The sequence below is a fragment of the Ipomoea triloba genome, chromosome 8 (assembly GCF_003576645.1).
Source record: "Ipomoea triloba cultivar NCNSP0323 chromosome 8, ASM357664v1".
Taxonomy (NCBI): Eukaryota; Viridiplantae; Streptophyta; class Magnoliopsida; order Solanales; family Convolvulaceae; genus Ipomoea; species Ipomoea triloba.
In genome coordinates, this window is record NC_044923.1 from 2,595,524 (window position 1) to 2,619,461 (window position 23,938).

Sequence of the window (23,938 nt, forward strand, 5' to 3'; positions counted from 1 at the left end):
CAAAAAAAAAAAAAAAAAAAAAAAACATTGAATCTGAGTTGAGGCCTACATTATATATTTATTTGCCCTATTGGGCCCATAGCCAACCCAGAGAGTTTTTCTTTAAATAATATGATTAATTTATGATATTTTTGTATGCATACTACCTATTCCGTAATATAGAATCCAATAAATAATTTATATATACATGTAATTATACAAAATGAAATCTATAAAATATGATTAGCTTAGTTGGTTTGCATAAGAATATTTTAATGATATTAACATGATAAGATTAAAGTTTTGAACTTTAGAGCAAATTCCAAGTTGGTTCGATTATTAACTTGATAATAACAATGTTATAAATTCGAGTGTGAGCAATTTATCTGTCTTTTTGAATTTCTGGTCTTTTTCGTTCTTAAGTGACAAATTGTGAAGAAAGATGCAGAATTAAACCATAACTAACTAACGGCAATGTGAACTTATTGGTCTTGTTTGGTAAAATAATTAGCCTATCAACCAATTTTGATTTATCCCATCGAAAATACAAATTATTCCTTAACTTGGTTAAAAAATCAATATAAGTATTTAGTTAATCAACTTTTTGTAAATCCAAAATGCTAAAATTCAAAAAGTTGTTCTAAACAATTTTTTCAATTAGTTTTTTGAGAAAAGAAATTATACCAAACAGCTAACAGCTAATTTATCAAACACTTTTCTACAATAAACTAATATTATCAACTATTTGTGCTCTCTAACCCACTCAACTAATAGTCATTTACCAAACAGAGACATTGTAATTTACCTTTTCACAGTTTTATTTGGTCGGGATACTGTTTGTAAGTTTGGATTTCAAACTTTTAAGTACTGGTTGGGTGTTGAGGGACGAACAAGGACAGTTCGTTTATAGTAGCTTCAAGCATTCCAGGCAAAGGCGTACCCACTCCGAAGGAAGCAGAGGCAATAGCCATAACGGAAGCGTTGAGTTGGATTAAAAGACATAATTTTGATCATATTCTAGTCCAATCAGACACACTTCAGATCATCCAAAGTCTAAATCGAGTTGATGACGTGTCTTCCTTTGATCTAGTGATCCTTGATGTTAAAGATTTGTTTCATTTTCCCAAATAGCAATCTCTCATGTTAGCCGCAGTGCAAATAGAGTTGCCCATATCTTAACTAGAGAAGCATATTCTCTGTCTATACTTCCGAAGTAGAGTTCTACCCTCCTATTATCTTCAACCAATTGTACAATAGTTTGAATTAATAAATTACTTTGGTTTCCAAAAAAAAAAAAAGTAGACAAGTACCATGTTAAATACAGATTCCGAAGATATATGAATATCTGAGCTGCCAAAGTGCACCCAATGGATGAATTCTGGAAAGACATCACTCTCTCTCCTTCCCACCATCCCATCTCCGCCGCTGCCGTCGCCGCCGTCTCTGCCTCCGGCGATGACGTTTCTCCCACCACCATCCTCCAGGAGTTTCTGGCTCTCCCCACCGACGGCGGCGGCCGGCCTCCCCACGGTTGTACTACCTCCGGTCACCGGAATGGCCCTCCTCCGGCGACCGCCTTGTCCTTGAATACTCACCACCACCCGGACCCCATCACTCCGCCGCCGCATCACTTCCACACCAGAAAACGGCCGCCGGAAACCGATGACGGCGACGACCTGCGCCACCACGAACGCCTGATCAAGTGCCGAGAATCCGCCGCCCGGTGCCGTGCCAGAAAACGGGTAACAACACCCTTTCATTACTCAAATCTTCTTAATTTTTTTTTTAGACTGTTACACTGTAATTCCTGTTTTCAACCAACTGAATCACAAAAGAGTCAATATTGCGACCTGAACTAATCTTTCATTTGAAAAAATCACTTTATGCCATTAAGCCACCAAGTTAAAAATAAATAATATTTGTTCACATGGGCAGCTCAACGAGACTTTTTGTGCACAGTAAGCAAATGTCTGGTCTCTAGTTGAGTTATCATGATTTACATCCTCCATATGCTTTGTCAGGGGACATGAGGCTCTTGGAGTTAGGATTCAACATTTTGGGGGGAGAAAAATAAATAATTTTAAGAGCGTTTTGGTTTAAAAATTCTTAGATTTATTACCTTGTAGGCTTACACAAATCAACTGGAGATGAAAATAGCGCATCTGAAACGCGAAAACGATAAGCTAAGAAGGCAGAAGGAGAAGGTAAGAAATCTGGGAATACTGTCTATTTTGATATTCTGATAAAAAAAAAAGTGTGTATTTTGATACAAATTAAGTAAGGTATGATTGAGTTATATGAAGATCTGAGTTTCTTTAAATGGTGATGCAGCTAAGTATGGAGGTGTCTGCTATGCCATCCAAAAAGAAGAATAAACTCTACAGAACTTTGACTGCACCATTTTAAGAAGAGCTCAGAGTCTTAGGATTTGAGCCATTTTTGGGTGGTTTGTTTCTTTTCCCTGTTTTAGCTCTCCACCCCCCAGGCCCCAACAAACAAGAAAGAGATCAACCAAAAAAAGAAAAGGAGAGAGTGGAAATGGTAAAAAAAAAAAAAACTAAAATTGTCATGTCAAATCATAGAGAAACAGAAATAGAAAAGTAGGGAGTGGGCAGTAAAAATCTACTGTTAAAAATAGAAAAAGAAGAAGAAAAAAAAAAGTTTCATGACTGTTGCACGTTAAAATCAAAGTTGTCAGGTGGGGTTTCTGAGCTGTGACTTTAATTTTTTGTGTGAGTTCTGTACTCTGAAATTTTACTCATTTATTTTTATTACTTTTTTTTGTCTTATTTTATAAGTCTTGTTTAATTAACAAGATTTTTCATAATATTAAATTGAGTGTTAATATACAATATTGATATATTTAAAAATTACACTAAAATTACTATTAACACACAAAAAATTAAATTTAAAAATGAGTAAAAAATATTAAAGAAAATAAACAAAGAAGAAAAAAGTTGGTTTGACCTAAGTATGACACATACAATGGGACAGAGGGAGTACACGATGTGGTAAACAAGAATAAAATATTTTATCATGTGGATTTCAAGAAAAGTGTTTATATAAAAAAAGTTGTATAAAAAAATAAAAGTTAGAGTAAGAAGTGAGAATATGTATAGTATTTTTCTTTCTGTATGGTAGGGTGGGACCGCACAGTTAGCAGATTTTTAAAAAAAATATTGAATCTGACTTTAAAAAATATGGGGGTGTTTGGTTGGTTTTTTTTACAATACTTTTGCTAGTGTTTAGTTAGATATTTGATTAAAGTTATTTATTAATTACTACGTATATTTTATGAATTTTAGTACAAGCAAGTTGTGTGGTAGAAAAGGTCTTCTTTTATGTTGTTTGGTGGTCCAATGAGGTTGCTGAGTCTTGCTTGGCCATATAAAGATAAGTGGGTGTGGAGTTACTGTCAGACATGTTTGGCCAATTAAAGCCCTTTGTTATCCCCCAATTGTAATTATATATTTTATATGTATAATCTTGCTCATTTATTTATTTTTGATTTACTTTTTTTTTTATAATTCAGGTTATTTTGAATTCGTCCAACTATATTTTAGACTCCATTAACACATATGTCATCGGGAGTTATGAGAAGGTAAATCAACTCAATATAGATTATGAGTTTTAACATTAAACTGACAATTCTGTATACATGAGCCTAACCCAAACTGGAACTTCATTGTTCATGGCAGGAATATAATCAAACTCCTCTCTGTCGGTAAAAGCAAGTGTTATGTGAAAATCCTGATATACCAAACGAATGTGGTGGGGCGACCTTTATTATGTTTTTTTTGTATGACAAATTTGGGACATGCTTGCTCAATTATTACTCATCTTTTTGTTTTTCCTCCCCCAATTTGGAGTAATGGTTGAATTTATAATCATAAAAACAAAATTAAGATAGCGATTGGTGCGAGTAATTAATAATACCTCATGTAATCACTTCGCAACTCATAGTATCAAGTTTAATTAATATGTGTGTTGTTCAATATTTTGCCAATTTTTTTAAAGGCAGAAGTGTCAAATAACTCCATCTACTATGTATTCAAAAAAAAAAAACTCCATCTACTATTGACAAGTGTTCAATTAACTCTTTATTCTAAAATAAGATCTAATTTGTCACATTTACTTTTAAAATTATGTTCGCTTAGCATTTTCTCCAGGTTTCTATCTTGACTAGCTCGGCTAAACTCTCGATTGATCCGGGCAAAGAATTAAACCACTTCGCAACTCATCTTGATAGAGTGGAGAAGAATGCTCGGTAAATGATCGCGCCGAAACAAGGTCACAATACATATTTCACTCATAACATACATTTGAATGCCAAGCACCTTGTGCTCAAATGACATGTAGTGACTCTTCTATATGGGAGGTCATGAGATTGAGTCTTATTGGAAGCAGTATTGACTGAACAAACAATCTAATAGAGTCAGGGGTACTATGATTGTGGGTTTTCGCATGTACAATATTATTGTGCAAATCGTACCTCTTGCCCCACTTCAATTAACAGATTATAGATATTTATGAAGTCAAATCGATTCCAACTTATATATATTCTTTAAAATGATTTTTATTTTTTATATCTACTTCAAATACTAAGATATGCTTTGCTCAATCCTGACACAAGATCTGTTAATTATGATCAATTAATCATAGGACAATATCATGAAGCAACATTCAACTACTCTCTGTCGCTTAGCAATTAATGATAATAAGGAATCTGTAGATAGAAATATCCCTTCGAATCACCTCGTGGTTCAAATCATTAGGGAGAATTTCCTCTCTAGAGCATTGACACCACAAGAAAAGTAAAAGATTCTATATTGAAGGATAAGGATAGAAATAACTATTGAGGTGAGGAGTTTTCAATCAAAAATTTTAATTAAATTTCATTATCTCATCGAATATCTGAAATAATATTTTATTCTAAATAAATAAAATACGGAGTAGATGTTATAAAAAGGAATATGTAATGGGCCCTACTTTACCAATAATTAGCAAATCTTTCAATACTATTTTTTTCTAGTAATAAGATCCGAATAAAATGACATCTTTGTATTTCATCCCATTCAACTCACTCCAAGTCTTGGATATGACAAGTACTGTTACCCTGGACTATTGGGAGGCGTTTGACAGAAGTTTATATAAATTAGAATTTAAGCAAACCATAAAACATCAATCCGTTGTCGTCCAGCGGTTAGGATATCTGGCTTTCACCCAGGAGACCCGGGTTCGATTCCCGGCAACGGAATCAGTTTTTAGGTCCAATTGCTGATTCCCGCCTTCCGGGTGGTGGCAATGGATTAATGGATTAACACAAAATGACCCGCCTTCCGGGTGGTGGCAAATCCTTCCGGGTGGTGGCAATGGATTAACACAAAATGATACTTTTAAAACTTAAAAGTTTAATTATTGTCAATGTCTTCTCAAATGAGTTTATTGCACAATTAATTAGCTTTTTGAACGTTTTTTACCGTGATTCCTGATGGAGGCAATTGTAGAAGGCTAGCAATAATTATTATTAACATAAAATGATATATTCTAGCCTTTTTGGGTATCAAAGGGTTACAAATTTAATTATTGTTAAAATCCTCTCGATGCACAACTAATTAGCTGTTTAAACATTTTTTTACTTGTGATTCCTATTATAAAAGGGTGGCTGTGATCGACTAACACAAAATGATACATTCTAGCCTTTACGGGTACCAAAGGATTATAAGTCCAATTGCTATCAATGATTTGTAGGCTATTGCAATTTGCACATGAATAGAGCTTATTGTGTGCACACCTTTATATAATAGGTAAATTTTCTAGTTTCATGTATCTACACTCTAATTTTATTTTATACACATCTAAAACACATTCATTTGATAGAATACATATCCGTATAAACTCTCTATTTTTCAATTTTATTTTATACATTACAAATTAATTTATCAATATACATAAGTTCACTATAATAATATTAAAATATCATTTTAGTTATACTACACAATATACATATTTAAGGCATATCATGATAGTCTACACAACTGTGGACATGATTTACCATATAACGATTGCATACAGTAGGTGAGGGTTTTCAAAACAGACAAATTTCAATTTTCCAGACTCGTAATGTGGTACGAAATTGCTTAGCATATGCTATAAGCACTATACTTTCCATTGCAAGTTCTTAGAGATCACCAAAAGGTCCAAAACAAAGGACAAAATCAGGATAGTGTCAATATGAAAAAAACAAAAGCACAGTATCATCATGAAGTATAACATCCAGTGGATCAAACAAATGACAAATGATTAAAACCAGCTATCCAGCATCCGCCGCATCACTCAGAATCAACCATAGATGGAGAGAGCTCAGAATCAGTCATAGATGGAGAGAGCTCAGAATCAGCCATAGAGGGAGAGAGCTCAAAAGCCCACTGGTACTCCTTACGGATCTCCTCTTCCTCCTCGGGGGTAAAGTCATTCTCGATGTTAAGTATCTGGCGAACCTCTTCTGGAGTTTTATCCTTGATCGAATCCGCGAAGGTTTGGCAAGTCAGATGCAAAAGGTCCGTAACATCCAGGTAGTTCGCAGCCTAAAAGATCAAATAACAACCATAAGGATCGGATCACATGTACGTGTTTAATTACTAACAGGGAAATGGAAACTTAAAGAAAAAAAAGACAGAAAATGCATTTACTTACATTTGAAAAACAGAATACAGAGAAGGGAGAAAGGAAAACTAAAACTAAAGTAAACACAAGTATTGCATTCATCATAAAATTTAACCATTGATACAATTTTAATCATGAAAACCACCAGGCTAATTGGCTAAACATTTGAAATGAAGCAACTCATCATATCATTGCACTACCTTTTAGTTTAAAAAGGGAACCAAGTATTAATTAATTTTTTTCACAAGAAAAATAATAAGATGAACTCAGCTCTAAAGAATCAAGACTAGTTTCAATGTTTTCCAGTAGAGCTTTCAAGTGTGATAATCATCTTAGCTACAGTAGATGAGGCTAAGCATGCACTGATATGCTTGAATATCAATCGTTATTCATAATCTATACTTACATGTCACAAGAGAATCAGCTGAAAACACCAGTCATATATATGCCACATCAGTCTGAATACTAACGTATTCATTAACTTTTTTCACAATTAAAGAAAAAAACAATAAACTCAAATCTCAAAACTAGCACAACTGTTTCAATGTTTTGCAATAGAGCTTTCAAGTGTCCGATATGCTTTAATAACAATTGTTAATTCATCATCTATACTTGCATGTCACAAGATCAAATACTACATCAGTTGAACACTAACATCATTTAGCATTCAGTTGTATAACTATCTTCTTTTTTTGCGGTACAAAATTCAAAATTACTGAACTACCTAATCAATTACACCTAACACAACTTCTAGTAATCGAGAAACCAGCCTTTCATGAAACGAAGAGATCTGAGCTAAAATCAAGAACAATTAAAACATCACAGTCAAAACGAAGCAACTAGCATAGACTTCCTACTATTTCACAGTAATAAGCAAGCTAATAATCATTGATATGCAATGCAAATACAAATAATGTAATCACAACAAACAAACTTGGGGAATATAAATGATTTTAAAGCTTCAGAATCATAAAATTACCTGAATGAGGTCGAACAGAGTGGCTTGGTCGACTTTCATGAACTCCAAATCGAAGGTCCTGAGCTCCTTGAAACTCGAAACCTCGACGTGCTTCTTACAGTACTCAATCACCTTTTCGAGGATCTTTCCGGTAACTTGCGGAATAGGAATGCATTGATCGGCGCAATCGACTTCGATCATGCGCTTTAAAGTTTGCCACTGCAGAGCCACCTTCTGCGACAGCTCGAACATCTGTCCATCGGAACTCATCACCTTCACCTTCTTCTCCTCCGCAGCCTCCGACGACATCGTTGCGGTAGCAGTTAGTGATTGTGGGGAATTTTGGGGGGAAAAGGACACAGCAAATTTGCGAAATGCGATTATGAACGTTGAGAGATTCTGTAGAAAGATTTTATAGAAGCGCTGAAGCGGTTATACAGTTATACTCTAAAACAAATTCTCATTTTGTTATAACTGATCTAACCCCTAATATCTATCTTAATATCTTGTAGGTTCATTTTGAATAAATTTACAGTATATAAAGAATAAATATATATATCAAAATATAATAAACTTATTTTAAATGAACATGTAATATAATAAAAATAAACTCGTAATATATAAAAGGATCACGCTTCACCTACTCAATTACGTTTTGATCAAATTTATCCAGGAATGCAGTTAGATTATTGCATTATAAAAAACTTCCAAATACATAATTTTGACCTTTTATTATTTTTTAAGGTAATAAATAAAATATCATTAATAATCGTTTAAAACGTTAACAATAAACGGGGAGGAACATATGTCCACTTACCATGTTCCGAATGGAATCCTGAAGCTCTGGTTAATGGATTAAATAAGTGATCAAATTTTGCAGGGAATGCAATTACGTTATTAAATTACAAAAGAACTTCCAAATAAATTATTTTGACCTATTATTACTTTTTTTTAAGGTAACAAATAAAATATCATTAATAACCGTTTAAAACGTCAACAATAAACAGGGAGGAACATATGTCCACTCAACCGGTTCCAAATGGAATCCTGAAACTCTGATTAATGGATTAACTAAGTGATCAAATTTTTCAGGAAATGCAATTAGGTCATTGAATTACAAAAAAACTTCCAAATAAATTATTTTGACCTATTATTACTTTATTTTTTAAGGTAACAAATAAAATGGTATTAATAAGCGTTTAAAACATTAGCAATAAGAAGGGAGGAACATATGTCCACTCACCCTGTTCCGAATGAAATCCTGAAGCTCGAGCAATAGTATGAGCTACCGAGTTCACATAAGTGAGATTAACAAAATCAAAGTTATTAGCATGACATATTATTACTTAATACCTTAAGGCTATAAATAATAGAATAGGTTAAATCTGCTGTTGGAGAAAATATGAAATGAGAGGAAATGAAGTTTAGATCAGAAAAAATGTGATTACACTGCAGTTTAGCATCAGTAACTATGTTTGAATTATAACACTTCAAGTCTACAACAACACTTCCACAGTTCAGACACAGATTGGGTCATGTAATACTGCTGCATATATACATACATATATAGAGAGCACCTTCAGGTAGCGGCTACATGCTTTCCCGTAAATCAAAGCTATATATATATATATATATATATATATGAGATAGAAAGATTCATGTACAAATGATGGATGATAACTTATAGCAACTTATAGTCAATAAAGAACAGTCTTTTAGTACTCCATGTTCTGAGATGGCGGAGGGTTCATACCAGGTTTCGTCGCTCCTGCAGAAAGAAAGAAATTATCTTGTGAAAACGAGTGTTCTTGTGACAATGCACATCGCGTGGAGTTTTAATTCCAATGTTTTAAACGAGCAAGTAGGCATCGCGTGTTTACCTTGAACTCCTCGGATCTCCACCTCCCGCCATTCTTGGACTAGTGCGCAGCAGCAACACAGGAGATGCGAAAAGAAGTCATCAACAGCACCTCCCTGAACAAGTGCAGTGAAGGAAAACTGAGTTAGAACCCAACGAGTCTTGCAGGTCAAAACACAGCAATACAATGAATCAATGTTCAGATTTGGGTAAATTATTTGTTTAACGATTCACAAAACGAGTAGCTAAAATGCTTCTATGGAGTAAATTCAAATCTAGAATGCAGTACCCTTATCATCAATTTAAAGCAGTAAACTATTTTTTGAAATTACAAAGGCAGACAGTAAACCGGGAGCATTTAGTTGCTTGCTTAAAGATATTCCAGTTCAAAAAAGCCGTTCAAAGTGCTAATGATACGAGGTACCTTAATGTTGAGAACCCTACGGAGCTTTTGCCGGATGCAGCATGTATAGCAGCAGCACGATAACACTAAAGAATAGGCCATCATTTCATTACAAGCTTCTGCTGAAGCTGCAACAATTAAAAGAACATATTTCCCGTATCAGTTCTGTGATTAATTCATTTCAGCCGATTCTGAACAAGCTGAAGACATGAAGGGGGAAGGTGTCGAGATTCACTTACTGATTTGTTTTCCGGTAGCTACTGATGCAACTTTCGCAAAAGTTCCACATGGCCAAAAGAAAGTCTTCACACCTGAAAATATGATGAGGCAATCAATATATAGCGAATATCGGAGATCAATAAGTGGATACTGATTATCTCTGACTCACTACAACTTAATGGAAAGTTAATCTCGAAGTAGCTGCACCAACATACACAAGGAAGGCTTGGAACAGCATCCAAGTAGATCCGCTTGCCACTCTTCTTGCCAACTCGAGCTCTTAGTTGATCCAAGATTATGTCCCGACAGAACTCTAGGACACACACAAAATATGCCTACATAAGAATAATTATAAACTAACAACAATGGGAGCAGGTAGAGTTAAGTAGTTTATGATATCTGTCAGAGTAAAGGCAAGTTTCCTGTAAGATAGTTTTCAGAAATCAGAAGGAAAGAACTAAGGAAACCTTACATATCTGAGAAAGTTAGAGTACAGTTCTTGAAAACAATTTCATATTTTTTATGGGCACTTCCAACATGTAATTAGATTGAGAACTAAAAACAAACCAACCGTTCAGTCTTATGACTCTCTGTTAGCTTAGAGTCATTCTCGACATTCACCTCCAATTTCTTTGCACTTCTCACGGGCGAACTCTCTGCTGACAGACTACTTGCCACGTCTTCTGTAACCTCAATCAGACGCTGAATCACTTCGAATTGACCTGCGTCCATATTAGCTTGTGACTGTTGTAATTCAACCCGGAGTTTCTTACTTTCACTCTTGAGCGCTGCATCGACTGGCAAATTGGGATAAGAACGAGATAGGTTCTTTATCAACACAATCCTGTCGTTTTTAGAAGGTTGTGGATTCAGAATCACAGCCTGCACTTTCCTGTCATCTTCATCCAACGTATATTCGCGCTGATCCCTCTGAATATCTTCTAGCCTTCTCTGCAAATTTCAACAGAGTAAGATAACACTGCAAACCATAACACAAATACAGCATCTACTCAATTTAACCTCTTTCAGAAGGGAGTAATATTCATATTTCATATCTGCCTATAAATTCTTTTAACAAAGAGGAAAGTGATCAATCAGAAAGGAACAGACACAGCTAATATACACAAAGAACACGAGAAACAGTCCCAAATCAGAACAAGAAGGCAAAATTTAACCATCTCACATATCCTTATTCAGTAAAAGGATTCAAGTTTTTCATAAATATTACACTTTCACTCATAACTATTGCAAGTTTTCTTTTAAGTAACTCTTCAACTTATAATATTATATATTAATTTAAAAATATAACATTTTGCATCAAAAGTATGTCGTAAGTGTTACCTTTTATATTACATTTTGATTTAGAAGCAATTAATTTTTACAAACTTCCGGCATAAGTATTATCCTTTTATTTTGGCCCGACCAATTTCACATATAAAAATTAGTACATTTTTCAGTATAAATATTACAATTTTTATCTTTACACCCAACTCGTCTCGTGTCTGATTATAAGGATACATGAAAATGTCTCGCAGAATCACCGGAACAAAAATCGTGTAAATCAAGCAAAGATCAAAGTCTATCTACCTTGACTCTAGCATTGTCAAGAAGGGCAATGAGAGGGATGATCCTCAAGTAGCGATCAATCTCTTCCTGGGCCCTCCTGAACTGGTAAACAATGCTCCACCCCATGGCAATCAGGTACAAATAGCTCCGCTCTTGGCAACTGTTTATGAGAAGGTAAGCCCTCCTAAGAGCATCCTCAAGCTGCTCCAATGGCTCTCTAGTTTCAGGGTACTTCTCCAGCTCAGAAACCCTAAGTTGATCCAGAAGATTCCCGATCATCTTCACATGCTGCGCGAACTGGTTGCAATTGTGCTTGTGCATTCGAGCGGTGTTGGCGGCTCTCACTATTAGCCCGATCAGTGCGCCGGCGCTCAGCCCCGCCAGCTGCGCCACCGTCGCCGCCTCTCCGAGAGCCATCTTTTGCTTCCCGAGCTGGAACGGATCCGAATCTGTGCAGATCAGAGATGCATTGTCGGGTTTTGAGTTGAGCTGCTTTTGTTTTTGCTCAGAATTGGGGCAGAAATCAGAAGATTCAGCCGAAAATTTTAGTGGAATTCAGATGCATTGCCTTCAGAGACGACCAATGGTGGTGCACTGCGAAGATTAAAGTATGAATACTTTTTCAGAATGGAAATTCATCAGTTCTTGATACTCGAGAATGGAGATTGTTCATACCTTACTGTGACAGTGTGACACAAGGGTTCCCAATAGTTCCACCATGCCCCCATAAATCAAAAGTATAATACATGTAAATTGTAAACCTACTTAATATAAATTGTGTATTTTAGACCGAGCTTATGATATAACTATTATTACCCGTAATATGGTGTCAAGTTGTCAATAATCTGTCGGCACGAATTTAGCTTACTGGTTTAGTAGGCAATATATTTATGATAAGAGACCAATGTTTGGCCTCGAAAGCAGCAGTATGAGGATTACTCTCAAAGTGGGCAGAACCCTTGTGCACACTCACATTTGGCCATGTCTGCTGAATCATTCCGTCACATTTACATCTTTCCAAATGCATGCTGGGATTTACATCATTCTAAATGCTCTGTAACCCTTGAGGTTGAAGATTCAACCTTTAGGGAGAAGTTGTCAATAATTTTTGAATTGAATTTGTTGCACAATGTCTTTTTTTTTTTTTTTGAAGAAAACAAATTAATTCATTAAATCAGCAGAAAGACAATCAACCAGAAAAGGGTGTGGACAATCAAACCATTCCCCGCAACCTGACTCAGAAACGGCCTCCCTAGCAACAGCATGGGCAACCCGATTCGCAGATCGCTTAGCAAAATAGAAGTCAATATCACTAATCGTGAATGCTACCTCTTTCACATCGTCAATAATAAAACCAAAACTAGAAGTAAACGAGTCTGAACGTAAAGCAAAATAAACTAATTGAGAATCAGTTTCGACATCGACATCTCCCATCCCTGTTCCTTTTAACCAGCTGAGTGCCTCTCGAATACAAATTGCCTCCGCCACCTTTACTTCATAATTGTCCGGACGTTGCTCTCATTTACAAGCTAGGAACCGACCTCCATCGTCACGAAGGACCCATCCTAGCCCCAGAATATTATTCGCTTCGTCAATGGCAATATCTGTATTCAATTTAATTCTACCAGCTTGTGGCTTCTTCCATTTCTGTTCAAGACCACGGCTTGCATGGTTAATGCTCTCTGATTCGCATGCAGCCTTCCAATTATCAAGTAATGACAATGCTGACTCCACAACAACAGCACGCACAAAAGCTTTACCATTCCAGACACTCTCATTACGACTGCCCCAAATAGTGATTTTAGTGTAATTCATTTTTCATATATATTTTTTAGTTACTAAATAGTGATTGCAGGTTTTTTTATGGTACACTCTACATTTTCTAATAATTTATAAAAATTGTAACATTTTTTCTCTATTAATTATTTGTGCAGTGCAATCCGACCAAGAAATTTTTATTTTTTAACTATTTTTTTTGTGATTGTGAGCATAAATATAATATAAACATAAATGTGCAGTCCAACTATTAGCTTAGGCTTTTAGTTGGATGGAGCACACAATTCAATTGTGATAAGTTATGGTCTCATTTTTTTAATCAATCAACAAAAGAAAAAATAAGTACGGAGTACGAAAATTATTCAATTCCAAATTTCAATATTAGCTTAACTTAACTGTTTTTAGCAATTAGTAAATGAACACACCTATAAAGTCAAAAAATTTGGTAGGGATACATTGCTTTTGTCCAGACCTTTGCAAACGTGATCGAATATGAATTAGTTTCATCTTAATGGAAATTTCACTATTAACATTATGTGAATCACTAAAGATTTGTTTTATTTTTTAAATCCCTTTCTTAATTTAGTTAATCTGGTTGGCATTATAGATACAATATAATCTTCGGTGAAAAAATCTTTAAAAATTCATCTGACATGCAACAATGTTTTGTGATATAATTAACAAACATTACTTCTTTGATTTATACGAAAGCACGGGAAAATTCTTAATGTATTAGGGATGAAGTCCACCTTGATAAAACTTATATATTGTTTATAATTAACTGACGCAAACCAAAAAGATCAATAGACAATACACACATAAAATCAAACTTGAAACTTTATAGCTACCAAATTAATTATTCGATCAACTTTACTGTGACTCAAGCAACACAAACATTAATTCTGACAAAAGCAATGGTGCATTCCTAATGCCATTATTAAAATAGATGCATCTTCACAGTCACAGTACAGAATTTAATTTAGTAAGTTTCTTGCATTCCTAATGTCATTATTAAAATAGATGCATCTTCACAGTCACAGTACTGAATTTAATTTAGTTAGTTTGGTGCATTCCTAATGCCAATATTAAAATATAGATAGATGCACTTTCACAGTCATAGTACTAAATTTAATTTAGTTAGTTTAAATATTATAGTGCAATTTTAGTATTATTTAGTTACATGTAAGTTTTATGATTTTGCGATAAAAGATTTGATAATTTTGATAACATCACATGGAGTGCATTGCCTTCTCAGCCACCAAATAATACATCCTATTATGAAATTTATTTACAAATTTTTAGTCATTGATATATAAAAAAAGTTTATCAATAATATATATTTTTATCAAATATATCATATGTACATATTTTCATATAATCAAAGTCTTTATAAATTATCATAATACACCAACAAATCAAATCCATACATTCTTTTTCTTTTAATTTCCCCACCCTTCAATCAAATCTTGAGAAGAAAATTAAAGGGAACACTTACGAACAAGAACACGAAGTTGTTCCTATGAACTATATATACTATACATATCCAATGTTGTAAACTTCTTGTTGACAATTTGTTTAGATGAAACGACTGATATATTTTTGAAGGATTTGATGTACAAGAATCCTGTAAGCAGTCTCTGTGGGATGGAAACTATCCCAAAACACATATTTAGTGTGATCAGGACATGTACCACTGTATTTGTTGCATAAAAAGGTAACCTCTATAACTCCAGTCCCGCAACATCCTCTATCAGCAACCTCGAATCCTGACACCAATTCAATCACACAAGAACAAACAACTCAGGTCGTTTTTTCTATACGTTCTATCAGTTTAACAACTCAATTAAATTTGAACGCGCAGAGAAATTAATCTGACCGTAATTTTGGGGGTGTTGGATGAGGTCAAGAAGGGGATTATATATGTCTACATAAACAATGGTGGATTGTGGCAATTTGTTGCTTAGATAATCAATCTCAGCTGAGAGCTTGGAATTCACTATTTGTGCAGCTTCATTATACTGTTCTACACAAGCTCTTGATTTGCCTCCTGCTATTGTTCTCTGAGAGGGCACACACCCTGCTGGTGGGATGCCAAAAATCACAGCCCGTCGGGCCCCCTCGTCGTACAATTCCTTCAAAAAAGATCAACGATAATGATAATTAATTTCGAGAAATTCGATCTATACAGAGTTTCATTCTTACATTTCTTAATTTTACTTTTTATTGAAAAATGAGGTTTTTAGTACTCTAATTATAGAAAAATAGCTAATCCAGTCCTAAATGATTGGGGATTCCATATTTAATTCTTCAATTATCATGCCGGTGGCAGATATAACCTCGCAGTGACAAAATTTGTTACATATCAATAATGTTTGCTCCTCAATTGGAGCGAACGTTGATATTTAACAAATGTTGTTACTGAAAGGCTAAATTCGTCACCAAAATAGAATTGAGCAATTAAATGTGGTAACCTATTAAATAACTTGGTTGGCGTGAGTGGTCGTGCACTCTTATTCCTTAAGAGAGATCAAGAGTACAAACCTCTTCTCGTATAAAAAATCAAATTGGTCCCTTAATTGGGTCGGCTTGGTGCGAATGAGAATTAGTCTAATATGATACGAGCGAGCTTAAATGTGTCTCTTATCTAGTGCCTGTTTTTCTTTAACGGTACTTATCAAAGAATTATAAATGTAGAAAAGCGTACTTTACAATAAACGAATTTAATTGCATACTTATCAAAGAGTTATAAATGTAGAAGAGCCTAATTTACAATAAACGAATTTAATTAATTACCTGGATAAAATTGGCGGCTCCTTGTATCATAAGATCGGCGTAGGCATAAATATCGTACTTGATACGCCGGACAGGGAGGGAGAAATAGGTGTTGAGGACGTCGTTGGTGCCGGCGACCACCACAAATAGTGTGTTCTCAATAATGTAATTTGTTTGGTTTTCACCCACCATCTCTTTCAGCTTTCCCTTATATTCTTTGAAGTAGTTTAATTGCGTCGTGAGGGGTATAGCTGTCTACATATTTTTATTAAAAAAAAATTAATAATTTATTATTCCATTAAAAAAAAATCAAAGTCCAGAATTATAAGTGAAAATGTGATTATAATTGAGCGACAGAAAATAGAATGAATTTGAAAAAAAAATAAAAAAATACCGCAATTTCTGCTGTTAGAGGATCAAATCCACAGCCTCCGGATGCAAAGCTCACGCCCGTTTTGTAATCTTCGGGTTGTAAATTCGGGTCAAAATAAGCGGGCAAGAGCTCTTTCACTCCCAATTCTTCCGCTGGAGTATTGAATGTGTAACAATTAATATGAACTTTGTTGGATTGACCAAAATTTTTAACTAAAATATTTGATTTACGAGAAAGTTCACATTGTCAGTGAAGTCTATTTGGTAATATTACTAAATATTGCTCGTTGACTAATAACCTAATGTCAAATTAATATATTAATTTTATGACAAGCTTATTTTTATTACTCAAAACGAATAACAAAAAGGTTTAGTTATTACGGAATATCACTCAAACAAACCCTGTCTAGGAGGATGACACCAAACCAACCACCAAAAAGAACCTTGGAGAGATAAAGACATAAAGTATGAATCGAAGAAAAATATCAATTTTCAATTATTAATAGTGTATTTAAAAAAAATTAAAAAAATGAAAATATTGTGATGCCCATTCTTCCTCTTTTAATTTAATTAAATACAATTCAATGCTAAAAATTGACATATTAAATGCTAAAATTCCAAAATTCCAAACTTTAATCAAACTGTATGGATGAAGAAATTATATCCATCAGATATTACCTTGTAAATTGTAATAGGGTCAATAATAGTTAGAAAAGAGTAAAACTGTATGGATTATTTAAATTTAAATTCAATTTGTACAACCACAGTACAATTCGAATTGAACCGTGATTGTACCTCTCAATTAATATAATAAAGAGACATTAAATAAAATATTATTAGTTACGTACCTATGAAGTCCGACGGCGTCTTGCCGTTGCAAAACCGGCCGGTGGGCCTCCCGCCGGCGAAGTCCTGGCCGTACGGCGGGTAATTGCACCGGGCGAACGTCGTCTGGAGATTGTTGTTCATGCCTTGGTCGACGATGGAATCTCCAAACACGATAACTCCCTTCACGACGGTTCCCGGCGGCAGCTTTACCTTCGCCTCGCAGCGCCGGCCGAGCAGCAGCAGCATCGGAAAAACCATCAACGCCGCCATGCACGCGGCGGCCGCCGGAAACATCGCAGCGCGTGACGACGACAACATTTTTGGCATCCGAATTACAGCAGACGGCCCATACTATACATATTATGTTCTGAGGATTTGCTATCCTTACATGCCTCTAGTAGTGTTGTTTGTTGTGTATTTATAACACATGCAACAAGATGACGTGTCGAATCTGAATTAGTCTGACAGTATTAGATAGGGAGTTATCAAATATTACCAAAAATATACTATAATATTTTAACATATTTAAACAAACAAGTGAAGCATGGTATTCATATTTAAAACTCATGAATTTGATTTTTTTAGGGATAAAGTACAAATAAGCCATTGTATTATTTGGGAAACAGCAATTAGGCCATCGAACTCAAATAACCTCCAAATAAGCCACTGAACTTAGTAAAAAAGAGCAATTAACATTTTTAACATGTTACTTCAGGTTAAAGTACAAACAAGCCACTGAACTATCTGGAAAACATCAACTAAGCCATCAAACTCAAATAACTCCCAAATAAGTCACGTTCTTTTATGAGTTTTTTTTTAATTAAAAAAAAACTCATAAAAAAATTTATGAGTTAATTTCATATTTTGTCCTAAATTTATAGGTGACATTCTAGTTTTAGCCATTTTTTTATCCGAACATCCTTATTTTTTTTATGAGTTATGGCCAAATATTTATTTAATCAAATAAAAAAATTTAAAAAAAAAAACATAATTTGCCCTCGGGCGAATTGCGAACTAATTCGCCTAGGGGACTAATTAAAAAAAATAAAACTAATTAAATGAAAAAAAAAAGTAAAAAAAAAATTAAAATAAAACTAATTAAATGAAAAAATAAAAAAAAAAGTAAAAAAAAATTAAAACTAGTCCCCTGGGCGAATTAGTTCGCAATTCGCCCAGGGGCAAATTAATTTCTTTTTTCATTTTTTAATTTTTTTATTTGATTAAATAAATATTTGGCCATAACTAAAAAAAAAAGATGTTGGGATAAAAAAAAAGACTAAAATTGGAATGTTACTTATAAATTTAGGACAAAAAATGAAATTAACTCATAAAAAAAGTTTTTTTTTTTAAAGTGGCTTATTTGGGAGTTATTTGAGTTGGATGGCTTAATTGATGTTTCTCAAAGAGTTTAGTGACTTATTTGTACTTTAACATGAAGTTAACCTGTTAAAAATGTTAATTGCTCTTTTTTACGGGCTTAGTGGCTTAATTGCTCTTTTTTACCAAGTTCAGTGGCTTATTTGGGGGTTATTTGAGTTCGATGGCCTAATTGCTGTTTCCCAAATAGTTCGATGGCTTATTTGTACCTTATCCCATTTTTTTACTATCACTTGAGCTTGTAGCACAAAGTTAATGACTGATTTGGTTCATTAACAATAGCAAAATTACGGATTTGATCATTCACTATCATTCTTACCAAATTAAGTCCTCAACTTTGAAAATCTTACCCAATTTTGACTTCCTGTCAATTTGAGCTGTAGGATGATAGTCAACTTGAGTCGTAGGATGATAACAGAAGACGAAATTAGGTAAAAATTTTAAAGTTGATGACTTAATTCAGTAAATATGATAGTCAATGACTAAATCAGTAATTTCACTATAGTCAAGAAACCAAATTAATCATTATTATTAACTCTATAAGAACGAAATAAGGGTTACTCAGTGTTTATTTTCGGATAGTGATTACAATTTTCTTGTGTCATCCAAAAAAAAAAATATTTTAATTATTTGCAGGAGTAGGTACATATTTAGCTAAATTGCTGGCACTCCATTATTACACTACCTAGTCCGTGTACATACTGCAGCCACCAATCCACCATAATCAATAAGCCAATATTATATTATTATCATTATTACAGTTGATCTACAATTCTAAATGCTGTGACAACCATATATGTTTAAAAATTTATAATATTGCATGTAAGAAAAAAAAATTACGATTTTCTTTTTCCAAATATTACCCACATACTGAACCAATGAGTTAAGTTTGTATAGACAAAAAAAAAAAACTTTTGTAACCCGATTTCTTCATTATTATTGAGCTATTAATTTAGTCAATATTTTTCAATGTTTTACAAATTTTGCCTTTAATTGTTAACAGAGTAATTTGTAAATCTAATTCTTTGATCCATATCAAACTTCATTTATCTCTAGGGTTTTATTTTATTAAAAAAAAAAAAAAAGGAAGAAGACGAAGAAGAGAGCAAATAGATTAGAAGTCATCAAAATGTTCTCATAAAATCCTGGTATGTACAAACAAAACTCGGTGCTAAATTAATCAAGAAACTAAATTTACAATTCAAATAAATATTAAAAGACTGGATTTGTACAAATAAAAAGAGAAGCGATAGTCAAAACCTTGTTGTCTAGTGGCAACAACAACAACAACAACAACAGTAATAATAATAATATTATTATTATTATTATTATTATTATTATTATTATTATTATTAATGAAAGAACCTCATTTTTTTGACCACATTAAAAGCATACTTCATTACTTTACTTTTAAAAACAACACTATTCTCTATTTCTCTTGCCCACTACAGACATTATTTCTAGAACATTCAATTGCACTACATTGAAGAATTATATTATTACAAAACTTATACCCTTTATTAGGGCACAGTTGTAAAACCTTATAGCAAGTTCATCACTAAGTAGAACATTTTACAGTTTAAAATTGGAGATGGAAAATGAAAAAAATGATGAACAATGTGTTATGAAAAAAGTGAAAAATGGAAAACAGTTTTTTTTTTTTTTCATATATGGAATATGAAGGATAATTACATATATCTAGGCCACTTCAAGCCAACAAAACCATAAAAAGAGCAATAACCTCAATCCCTCCAAAAGTTGATTGAACACATAAGGGGATCCTCATTAATGGTTTTTTGAGAGGCTTTTGCAGCTTTTAAGTTCATGTGGAAGAGGAAGAGGATTGGAGATAAAATGATGAGTTGCTCTTGCAAGACTCAAGTTTTTTGTGGGTCCAGAGAGAGAGAAAGCATAAGGCTAGTAGGCTACTGCCTTTGTGTGCATTTCGTGCACATATACAACCCTTAGCCGAGCGCCTTAATTGCGTTACTTTTCTTTTTTTCTTTTTTTTTGCGTTAGATTTGCTTTTTCCTTTTTTTATCCCCTCTTTTTTTCTTCTTCTCTGTCCAACCTCTCTCTTAGTTGGTACCGATCTTCTTGCTTACCGAGCTCGTGCAACTGGCTTATATGTGGGTTCCTTGGCCCCTCCTGCCTACCTGACCTATCAAGCCCGACATCAACATACCGACATAGACTTGGTAACAAGATTCTATATCTTCAGGAACATTAAGACACGTATGATTGCCCCCCTCTTTGGCCTCAATCAAAACATGTGAATGGGCTCCATGTGCCCTTCATGCCGTAAAATCGGAACTTGTCCCCCTCTTGGCTATAAATACCGCATTTATTACTGAGAATGAGACTTTTGACTAATTCCAACTACCACTTATAAGCTCGAGAGCATCTGACTTTAGCTCACATCTCTGAGTTCATCCCTTTAAGTTAACAGATGGGTCGGTCCGGCCAAGCTCGTGCGTATTCGTAGTCAAGAATATTTCTGGCATCAACTACTAATATTGAGGATGCTCTAAAATCCATACATTAGAAATGCCGTGATTACTCCTCAACCAATCTGTACAATGATTTGATTTTCTACGTATGAATTTGACGGTGCAATGTCCACATTCGTACCCTAAAACTACATGCATAGCTCTAATAGAAAAGAATTTCTAAAATTTAATATAAACCACAAGTATGTACGTGTGATAATTTTATTCACTACTTTAAGTATCTTTTTACTACACTCAATGTATGAACAAAACCTAAATTCCTCTTCCAAATAATACATTTATGTTTGGTCATCTTTCATTCGGTTGCATGTCATTGTTTTTGACCTTTAGCAGTTAAGTATCCCATCCAACTAATTAAATGCTTATATATCTAATATCATGAAAGACATTTCGCTAATCTTAAAGGAGAAGATTTTATTGAGTTTTTTCTTAGCTTTTACCTTAGATGGAAGAAAGAATAAAGGAAAGATACAAGAAAAGGTTTTCGCTAATAGTGGTTTTTGTCCCACCAAAAATAAATAAATAAATATATAAAAATCACACATGATCATGTGGGTGTATGTGAGGCAGGCCTTTAACGCGACTATCTTGAAATTTTTGTTTTTCTTACTATTATTATTATTATTATTTTCTCCTTTCAAACTCATACAAATCAGGCAAAGAACTCAAATTTTGGGTTTTATCATTGATCTTGTTTTATTCAAAAAATCATTGATCTTGTTCTTAAGCTCGCGGCATGTTTCCATATTATTAGAGCATCCATAATAGTGGAGTTCTTTTGTGGGTTTTTTTAGAAATTTCTGTAGGTGTGATTATAAAAGAAAAAATGAGAGATGAAATTAAAAAAAAAAAAAAAACAAATCTAATTTTAAAAAGAAAAAAAAAAACAAATTTGTCAGGCACGCGTGGCCTGAGGCGTGCACTGCACACGCCCGCTGGGCGCATATTGTGGCAGTCACGTGGTCACAATGCGATTCTTCCATAATTCTCGGTGGGTCCCACTAACCTGAAAAAAATAATTACTTGCAAAATGCAGATGATCCCCAACCTTCTCTCTCATGCTTTCTCTTTCTTCCATGTCAACTAACACTGTTCCAGAAAAACCAATATAAACCACTGATATTGATGCTCTTAGGTTTTCAAGTTTAACTAACAATCCCATTTGCTAATTTGTTGAACTTAAAAACACCGTTATAGTATCCCGCCCAAAATTTATGGTCTTATAGTCTTGAAAGATGTTAATTTAACTCTCTTTCTTTATTCATAATTTTTACTCTCACACTTAAAATTAAAATGTACACACTTTTATTACAGCTCGAAATATAAAAAGTAAAAAAATTGATAAAAAGTAAAAAATTAGGAATAGATATAATGGATTAGACGAACCAATGAATTCTGTGAACACGAGTCAGACGTGACGAGCATAGATGTCCTTTTTATGCAGACGTGCAGAGCAAATGGGAAAGGTGATGTGAAGGCAAAAGGGGGTCAGATCAGAGCCACTATATCTTATCGATGGACCGTTCACCCATTAATGCTTAGCTACTGTCTATGTGTCTATATGTATATAGAAAATACTTTCTTAAATTTCTACTTCTTATTTTTACTTTCATTTGTTATTAAATTTGATCGGAATAAAAAAAGAAGAATAGATAAAAATCATTAACTCCCACTAAATTAAGCAATCAAAGTTTGTCATGTGAGTAGAAAATGAGGATAATATAACTACATCTGGACTCTAAACGATAGGAGCATTGTCCAAAGAATTGACAATGTTGACATCTCACCGCTCCAATTGAACAAGCTTACAATATCATTATAAAAATTTTATCGATTTCTAAATAAATTTGTAAGTTAATTTTTACTATATCGTTATAACAATATCTATTGTAATCATATATTTTGAATTATTTATTATCATCCTATATTGACAACAACTCATTAACAAACTCCTAAAACAATTTATCTTAACAACGAATGGAAATAAATAAAAAAATCAATAACTTTATTGTAGTGGATGAAAAGTAAGCATCACACTCTATTACTCTTATTAAATTAAATAGCTTAGTAGTTATAACAAAAAATAATACATATACATTTCATTAATTTAGAATTAGAAGTCTACAATGATATATATATATATATATATATATATATATATATATATATATATATATATATATATATATAAACCTATGATGTAAAAATTGGAAGGTACAATAATGTGTTCTAGAGGCTCAATAATATTCACTCGAAATTTATTAAGTCATTGTTATAGTACAAAATTAAGTTTATTTGTCACTCTTTCCAAAAAAAAAAGTTTATTTGTCACTATTATAAGGTTGAAATATTCATTTAAAACATATTTAATCCATAAATACAGGTAGGTTTGACATAAAATTTTGAAAATTACATACTACTCCCACATGGTATTAATTGAACCATGCATGCATATAATAATTAGTATAATTTCATGCATGTGTAAAGTGGATGGTTGCCAAGAGGGCACATACCCCCTATACTTTTTATTTAATTTAATTTTGAGGTTTTGATCGATTTAAATTAATATTTTAATTATTTCAGCCATTTTGTTGCAAAGGAATGGAAGAGAATTAATACCGATTTTGACTTTTAACTATCAATTTGTTATTTTT

General features: G+C 33.5%; 4 protein-coding genes and 1 non-coding gene across 7 annotated transcripts; 2 read left to right on the forward strand and 3 right to left on the reverse strand.

Annotated features, from left to right (window-relative positions):
* Positions 1–1,243: 1,243 nt before the first annotated feature.
* On the forward strand, positions 1,244–3,976 carry LOC116027794 (protein FD-like). 2 transcript variants are annotated; one of them, XR_004099998.1, is made up of 5 exons: positions 1,244–1,721; positions 2,106–2,183; positions 2,311–2,425; positions 3,512–3,580; positions 3,678–3,976. XR_004099998.1 is itself a non-coding variant. In XM_031269548.1 (3 exons), exons 1-3 carry the CDS (start codon positions 1,347–1,349, stop codon positions 2,383–2,385), a joined length of 528 nt encoding a protein of 175 aa, XP_031125408.1. In that variant the 5' UTR covers positions 1,245–1,346; the 3' UTR covers positions 2,386–2,753. The 2 variants fall into 2 exon arrangements, 1 of the variants encoding a protein (XP_031125408.1); XM_031269548.1 differs by lacking the exons at positions 3,512–3,580; positions 3,678–3,976 and having other exon boundaries at positions 1,245–1,721; positions 2,311–2,753.
* Positions 3,977–5,164: 1,188 nt separating this feature from the next.
* Positions 5,165–5,236, forward strand: TRNAE-UUC. Its single transcript has one exon. It is a non-coding gene; the product is annotated as a tRNA-Glu (tRNA).
* A 989-nt stretch (positions 5,237–6,225) lies between these two features.
* Positions 6,226–7,912, reverse strand: LOC116027989 (SKP1-like protein 1A). Its single transcript, XM_031269791.1, has 2 exons — positions 7,625–7,912; positions 6,226–6,566 (listed from the first exon to the last, which is right to left on the reverse strand). The coding sequence occupies exons 1-2, from the start codon at positions 7,910–7,912 to the stop codon at positions 6,312–6,314; spliced, it is 543 nt and encodes a 180-aa protein (XP_031125651.1). The 3' UTR covers positions 6,226–6,311.
* A 1,099-nt stretch (positions 7,913–9,011) lies between these two features.
* LOC116027299 (protein MID1-COMPLEMENTING ACTIVITY 1-like) lies at positions 9,012–12,435 on the reverse strand. Of its 2 annotated transcripts, XM_031268840.1 has the most exons (8): positions 12,325–12,435; positions 11,671–12,243; positions 10,655–11,034; positions 10,299–10,396; positions 10,104–10,175; positions 9,886–9,992; positions 9,484–9,577; positions 9,012–9,371 (listed from the first exon to the last, which is right to left on the reverse strand). In XM_031268840.1, exons 2-8 carry the CDS (start codon positions 12,064–12,066, stop codon positions 9,319–9,321), a joined length of 1,200 nt encoding a protein of 399 aa, XP_031124700.1. In that variant the 5' UTR covers positions 12,067–12,243; positions 12,325–12,435; the 3' UTR covers positions 9,012–9,318. The 2 variants fall into 2 exon arrangements, with proteins under 2 accessions (XP_031124700.1, XP_031124699.1); XM_031268839.1 differs by having other exon boundaries at positions 11,671–12,352.
* Positions 12,436–14,792: 2,357 nt separating this feature from the next.
* Positions 14,793–17,781, reverse strand: LOC116027300 (GDSL esterase/lipase EXL1-like). Its single transcript, XM_031268841.1, has 5 exons — positions 17,418–17,781; positions 16,592–16,722; positions 16,219–16,452; positions 15,302–15,557; positions 14,793–15,191 (listed from the first exon to the last, which is right to left on the reverse strand). The coding sequence occupies exons 1-5, from the start codon at positions 17,722–17,724 to the stop codon at positions 15,001–15,003; spliced, it is 1,119 nt and encodes a 372-aa protein (XP_031124701.1). The 5' UTR covers positions 17,725–17,781; the 3' UTR covers positions 14,793–15,000.
* Between the last annotated feature and the right edge of the window lie 6,157 nt (positions 17,782–23,938).